The sequence below is a fragment of the Aethina tumida genome, chromosome 4, assembly GCF_024364675.1.
Source record: "Aethina tumida isolate Nest 87 chromosome 4, icAetTumi1.1, whole genome shotgun sequence".
Classification (NCBI taxonomy): domain Eukaryota; kingdom Metazoa; phylum Arthropoda; class Insecta; order Coleoptera; family Nitidulidae; genus Aethina; species Aethina tumida.
This window is the reverse complement of record NC_065438.1, coordinates 6,887,315-6,894,233: the sequence shown is the minus strand read 5'-3', so window position 1 is coordinate 6,894,233 and position 6,919 is coordinate 6,887,315. Positions and strand designations below refer to the sequence as shown.

Below are 6,919 nucleotides of genomic sequence, written 5' to 3'. Positions count from 1 at the left end.
AGAAGAGTCTTTTTTAAACATTTTTCTGGTTCACTAGAATATCTTTTATAAGATCATTTTTATCATTGGTATGTACTATTATATTAAAGCATATTTCCCCAAATAATTATTGATATCTAAATATTTTACATCCTTATTGTATGTTAATATAACTTAAAAAACCAAAAAACAGAATTCTCTTTGGTCTTGTTGAAGATTAGAAATCTTTAGAGAGGTTTACACTGCTTAATTTTGATGATCAAGCTTGTTGTGGTAATATTCTAAATATTGGGCATCGTTGTATATGCCAGACCTTGTGAATCGATGCTGCGCATTCGTTACAAGCATATTGTCGATAGTAAAGTAAATACACGACTCACAATAATGATAAACTAACTAAACAAATTTATATATGTCCAAAATATAGCTTTATTAAAAAAACTTCAGTCACACATTTAAACCACACAACTCAAAAACCTAATTAAATAATTATTTACAAACACAATTAAAAATAAATCATTCAGGCACTGAATATTTCTTTTGGTAACTGTCATAAGCCACCTTTTTGAGTTGATCAGCCGTCGCTTTGCCACTTTCATTGACCATTCTGGCAAAGACCCCATTGGGTTTCTGGAGAAGGAGGTGCGGATGATCGAACTCCACCATCCTACCGGCGTCCATAACCAGCACCTTGTCCGAATCCATAATTGTTTTGAGTCTGTGGGCTACTGTTAAAACTGTGCATTCGGAGAACTTCTCCCTGATCTTTTGTTGGATCAATGCATCAGTCCTGAAAGAAAAACAATAAATTAACAAATTAATTTGTATCTGGTTTGGTACTATTGTACGTACTGAGGATCTACGTTGGCTGTGGCTTCGTCCAGCATTAAAATTTTGTTGTTTCTTATAATAGCTCTGGCAAGACAGATTAGTTGTCTTTGACCAACACTGTAGTTTGAGCCTCTGTCCATTACAGTGTTCTCCAAACGGTTTATAATATTAGCTGGGTCCTTCAACTCAACATCATTGATTGCTTTGTAGAGTACATCATCTCGATACTCCCCAAATGGATCCAAATTGTACCGTAATGTGCCAGAAAATAGTACAGGATCTACAATAATCACAATTTACTTATTTAAAATCAATAAATGATTAAATAGTACAGACCTTGAGGAATAATGGATATTCTAGACCTGAGGTCAGTTAAAGAAATATCTTTGGTGTCAATATCATCAATTTTGATTTCACCCTCAACAACAGCAAGTCGGAACAGGGCGGAAATAAGAGATGACTTACCAGCTCCGGTACGTCCAACAATTCCAACCTAAAAACAATGATTTACTTACGAGTCTCAAAAACGTAGTTCCTTTTACCTTCTCCTTTGGTTCAATGTTGATGTTAAGGTGTTTAAGCACCAAAGCACCTTCCTCGTCGTATTTAAGTCCCATGTCTTTAAATTCGATGGCCCCTTTGCTGGGCCAGTTTTTAGAAGGCTTCTTGGGAATTGATGGTTGTTTCTCTACAGGCAACTCTTCGTACTCCAACACCCTTTCCACGGACATCAATTGGTTGGCGACTTCAGCTGATTGTCTCATACCCCATTGCACCATACCGGTCAGAGCAGTGGCTTGTGTTATGCCTAGACCAACCTCTGCACCACTCATTCCAAACTCTAAACAAAAATATTTAATTTATAATCTAGTAACGGGGTTTTTATTCCTTACTTTCTCCTAGCAACAGAAGTATAAAGGTGATGGTGGCGATGAAGACGCAGCATAAAGTGTCAAGGAAAAATCCAAAGGCTGAACTGGCTGCAATGTACATGAACCACGCACTTGTATGACTGTCTTGGTGCTTATCGAATTCATAACTAAGCGTCGATTGAGCCCCATACGCTCGTATCGTCGTAAGTCCTTGAAGAGTGGTGTTCAAATGTGTGAAAACAGGACTCCTCACTAAAAACAAAGGGTTTACTTGTTTTCCAGGCCACACAACAAGGTTTTGACTTACAAATCCCTTCGAGACGTTTAATATTCTTGGAAGATTTAAGGAAGATGTGCCGCAAAATGAAGAAGAACACTCCAACAACTCCAACAAGTATCAAGAAGTAAGCCTTAACAATGGTGATCAACACCAAAGACCCCACCATCGACAACAAGATCTGCCCCGCATCCAAAATAACTTTGGGCAACATCTCATCAATATTACCGATATCCTTGGAAAACCTGTTCAATATCCTTCCACTTGGGTTTGTGTCGAAGAATCTCATGGTGGCGTTTACCACGTTGTTGAAAATTGTGTCGTGCAGCTTTTGAGAGCACCACATTGCCAGTTTGTAGAACAACATGGATCTCGCCAAGGCGGTGACAAACAAGGAAACAATCAAAAATGTGTAGGCACGAATACAGTTTTCCTTAGTCCAAACCTCTGGAGATTTATACCTGGGGACGTTTATGTTCATGGTATCATTCCTTGTTCTCAGTTCTTCTATGTTCACCCAGAAACTGACGAAGAAGTCGACTCCACTGGCACATGCCTGAGCTACAATGTACAAACTTAGTACCAGCATTACCAGACACACGTTTCCTCCAGCCAGTAAATAATTCATGAACAAGGAGCCGTGTACTTTTCCTTTAGAGGAGGCTTCCTGTAATGCTTTGACGTTTACTTCGGGTTCGGGTTCCTCGATTTCTTCCATGTGTGCGTCCTCAATATCCTCCAGAAGTTCTGGAATACTCAATGCGCTCGCCATTGACAGTTTGCTGGCCTGTAAGGTTTAATATTAATAACATTAAGTGGGTGTAGAGTGAAATAAGTACCCCAAAGGACGTGGTTCTGATTCTGGCAAGTGATTTTGGCTTCTCTTCTTCAGGTGGTAGCTCCACTTCAGTGGTCAATAATTGTGCGAATTCATTATCACTTGATGATAATTCTCTAAAGGTACCTTCCTTGTCAATTTTGCCCTTAAAGCACTCTGTTAATTACTGATCTATAATCATATAGTTAGTTTGCAAACATACATTATTCAAAATTATAATGTGATCAGCATCCTTAAGTAAGTGTACTTGGTGAGTCACCAGAATTCGAGTCTTGTCAGCCAAATATCCATTAATGCACTCGTTGAGCAAATGTTTTGCTACGTGTATGTCAACAGCAGATAAAGGATCGTCCAACAAGTAAATGTCAGTATCCCTGTACACTGCCCTAGCTAGATTTATTCTTGCCTTTTGGCCACCACTCAGAGATGCACCTCTGTCACCTAAAATAATCAGTTATGCATTGCCATTGAGTTGATGTAGTTGATGAGCTTACCAACAATTGTAAGGTCACCTTCAGGGAACTGTTTAAAGTCTGTTTCCAGGGCACAAACTTTGATCACCTTGTTATACCTAGCTTTATCATACTTTGCACCAAAAAGAATGTTCTGCCTTACTGTGGCTGCGAATACCCACGGTTCTTGAGAGGCATAAGATATTGAACCGTTTATTGTCATCTTTCCTTCAGTCACCTCGAGTTCCCCTACAATAAACCTTTAGTACGTTGTTTAATTTATGAGTTGTTTCCAATGCGTACTTAAAATTGTCTGCAACAGGGAACTTTTTCCACTTCCAACTGGTCCAATAACTCCATACAGCTGTCCAGTATGTATCTTCAGATTAATATGGTCAAGGGCCACGTCTTTGGCTTCTGCATTCCATCTTACTGTTGCGTCTACTAGAGAAATAGCCTTTTTCTCATCACCTGAGGGTAGGGCTTCGACCTCCACATACTCTTGGTTCAAGAGGAAGCCTTCCAGTCTTTTTATGGCCACAAACAGCTCAGCCATTTCCGATATGCCTCTAACAAACATGGTGGACATGGTGGAAGACAAAGTGTTATAGTAAGACATGAACACAAACACCTTAAAAATAAAATTATTATTTCCAAAGGTAACCTTTAATGAACCAAATTACGTTTGCAGCAGTGATGGGTTGGTCCGTTAAAGACATGGTGATTAAGGTGGCGAACAACGCAGCCCTCGTCGTGAACAAGTTGAAAGTCATGAAGATTGCCCTGACGTAAGACGACTTGGTGACAATCTTTAGCTCAGCCTTCCTTACCAGCCTGATGAGTCGGGCGAAAGGCTTCTCCCAAGCGTACATTTTAATGACTTGTATCCCTGTGATGATTTCATCCATCAGTCTGACACGCTCGTCTGTTTTCATGGCTGTTTGCTTCCTGTACTTGGCTGACATTTTGCCAGTGTAACCTAAGAGTATTATATATAATCTTAATTGCATCCTATTTTGATTTAAGTAATTAGCTTACTTTGTAGGGGCACCACACAAAACACAGGGATGATTCCAATAAGGGCGGCAAAGCCAGCCTTCAAATACAACAAAGTCATAATAATAATACCAGCAGTGGGAGCAATCCACATGTGATGGATAAAAATGGACACAATATCAAATCTGCTAACATCATTCGACAAAAGATTAACGATTTTACCGGAAGCCGTATCTCCTAGAGCAGTTTTGCTCAAACGCAAAGCTTTCCGGTAAATCAAAGCACAGCAAGCTGCCCTGACTTTCATTCCGTAATGGAAGGCGTTCATCATGTATTGGTTGACGAGGATAACGTTGAAACAGTTGATGGTAATTAATGCTATGGCGTAGTACATGGTGTGGATCTTGTTACTTTCAGCCCTGAAGTGGTCAAGAAGTTGTCCCAAAACGTATGGTTGGATCAATTTAATCACCAAGTCGAGGAAAAATAGGTTTACACCCAAGAGTGAATATTCGGGCCAAAACGTCCTGACTAGAACTTTTAGGAGACTTGGTCTTTTGCCATTTTTTTGAGCCCTTCGATAGTGATTCAGCCATTTTCTAAAAAAAATAAAATAAAGTGGTAGGTGTGTTATTGTGATAATAATTTTGTAATATGCTTATCAGTATGTAATTCTGTTTACAAATGATTTGGCATATTTTCATCGTTTTACCTCTCTAATCTGTCTCCTAATGTTTGACTTCTGTCTGCCTTTATTGGATTGTATAAATCGTCTACTTCTAATGTCTTTCTGTAACCAGTTTTGAACATCCCCAAGGTATATCTAAAATATTCCAGTATTTAGACAGACATCTAATGATCTTATAAATAATGACCTTCAAATAGTTTTATCAAATCAATACCACATATATGCATAAGTATTAACTACAACATTTTTTTAAATAATTTTTTGTAGTTAATATTTAAAAAATAATAATATATAATATGGCCAATTATTAAGATGAATGAAGATTTCTACTTCATTTCTTTCTCCTTCTCTTCATTTCTTTTATAAACGTATATATTTGATCTTTGATATTACTTTAACATAAAAAACAATTTTCTTGTTGCCTTTTTTAATTAAAAAATTTAATTAATTGAATAGTTTTTGGTATAATTTAAAAAGTATATTATTATATTACACTTACGTGAAAAAAAGAACTGAAAATATATTAGCCTCATCTCTGGGATTTGGATTTGATTTTTCTTTAGTTATATCCATACTATTTTAATATTATTCATTTATACACATAACTAAAAACAAATTATTTCGAGTTATATTACTATATAAATTTCACCAAATGATTGAATGATTCGAAAAATACACTCCGAGTGAAATTATAAATAAAAGTGGATGAGTGTTATGAGTGATTGTATATATATTTGCGATAATTGAATTTGCTGATAATCTAAAAAGCATGTCCATGACGAGATGCTAAGTCATAATGTATTAGATTGTTTATTTGATACGATCAGTAATCAATAGTAAAATGATAATGTAAATATAGCCAAATTTGAATTGCTTGCATTACTTATTTGTCTTATATTATTATATTGCTGCTATTATATGTTAATTAATATAATAATATTATATTTATTGTTGTAATAATTTAAATATTTAATATTTTAATTTGTCAGGAACTTAGGAGTCTTATCTTAGATAATTAACTTTTTGCAAGTAATCATAATTCAATTAAAAATTAATATTGAAAAAAATAACTTGTCAATTCTAAATTCCTCTACTCTTATCATTTCATTTATCGTAAGCAAGGCCTACCTTATTTAATATCTGATTTCCATTCTTAAAATATAGTTATTAATATTAATTACATTATTATTGTTATCATCAATTTTTTGTGAATTCTTTATTTAATATATTTTTTTATTTTCTAAAACATGTTTTAAAATTATTATTTATCTAAATATATATTTATTTTAAATGTAAATAAAATAAAACTTGTTATGTACGAATATTTTAATTTTAGTTGCTAACTCCATTCTTATCATTTCTTTTACAATAAACAAGATCTTAATACCTGATTTCTTCTTCTTAATATAAAATTATTAGTATTGATTATACTCAGTATTATTATTGTCATCATCACACTTTTTATAATAAAACAGCTAATGAGTTTTTAAGAATTCTTCTTTTAATATATTTCTTTTTTTATTTTCTAAAGCATGTTTTAACATTATTTTAATCTAAATGTATATTTATTTTAAATGTAAATAAAATAAAAATTGTTATGTATAAATATTTAATTTTTTACAATTAAAATTGAAAACAAAAACTAATTTGTCAACTTTAATTTCCTCCATTCTTAATAGTTCTTTTAATATAAGCAAGATCTACGTTATTTAATATCTGATTTTTATTCTTAAAATAAAATTATTAATATTAATTATACTCTTATTATTATATTGTCATCATCATCATCAATTTTTATAATTAAATAGTTATTGAGTTTTTAAGAATTCTTCTTTTAATATAATTTTTTATATTAAGGCATATTTTAACATTATTTTAATCTAAATGTATATTTATTTTATATGTAAATAAAATAAAAATTATTATGTATAAATATTTAATTTTTCGTTGTAAAAAATTAAACTTGAAAACAAAAAATAACCTGTC

At 33.6% G+C, this 6,919-nt stretch overlaps 1 protein-coding gene across 1 annotated transcript; it reads right to left on the bottom strand.

Moving 5' to 3' along the window:
- Nucleotides 1-408: 408 nt before the first annotated feature.
- Nucleotides 409-5,801, bottom strand: LOC109605789 (ATP-binding cassette subfamily C member 4-like). The gene is made up of 14 exons (XM_049965900.1): nt 5,433-5,801; nt 4,958-5,068; nt 4,288-4,844; nt 3,933-4,228; nt 3,553-3,880; nt 3,292-3,498; nt 3,000-3,238; nt 2,799-2,942; nt 1,990-2,746; nt 1,704-1,934; nt 1,353-1,651; nt 1,147-1,303; nt 832-1,090; nt 409-769 (listed from the first exon to the last, which is right to left on the bottom strand). The coding sequence occupies exons 1-14, from the start codon at nt 5,504-5,506 to the stop codon at nt 496-498; spliced, it is 3,933 nt and encodes a 1,310-aa protein (XP_049821857.1). The 5' UTR covers nt 5,507-5,801; the 3' UTR covers nt 409-495.
- Between the last annotated feature and the right edge of the window lie 1,118 nt (nt 5,802-6,919).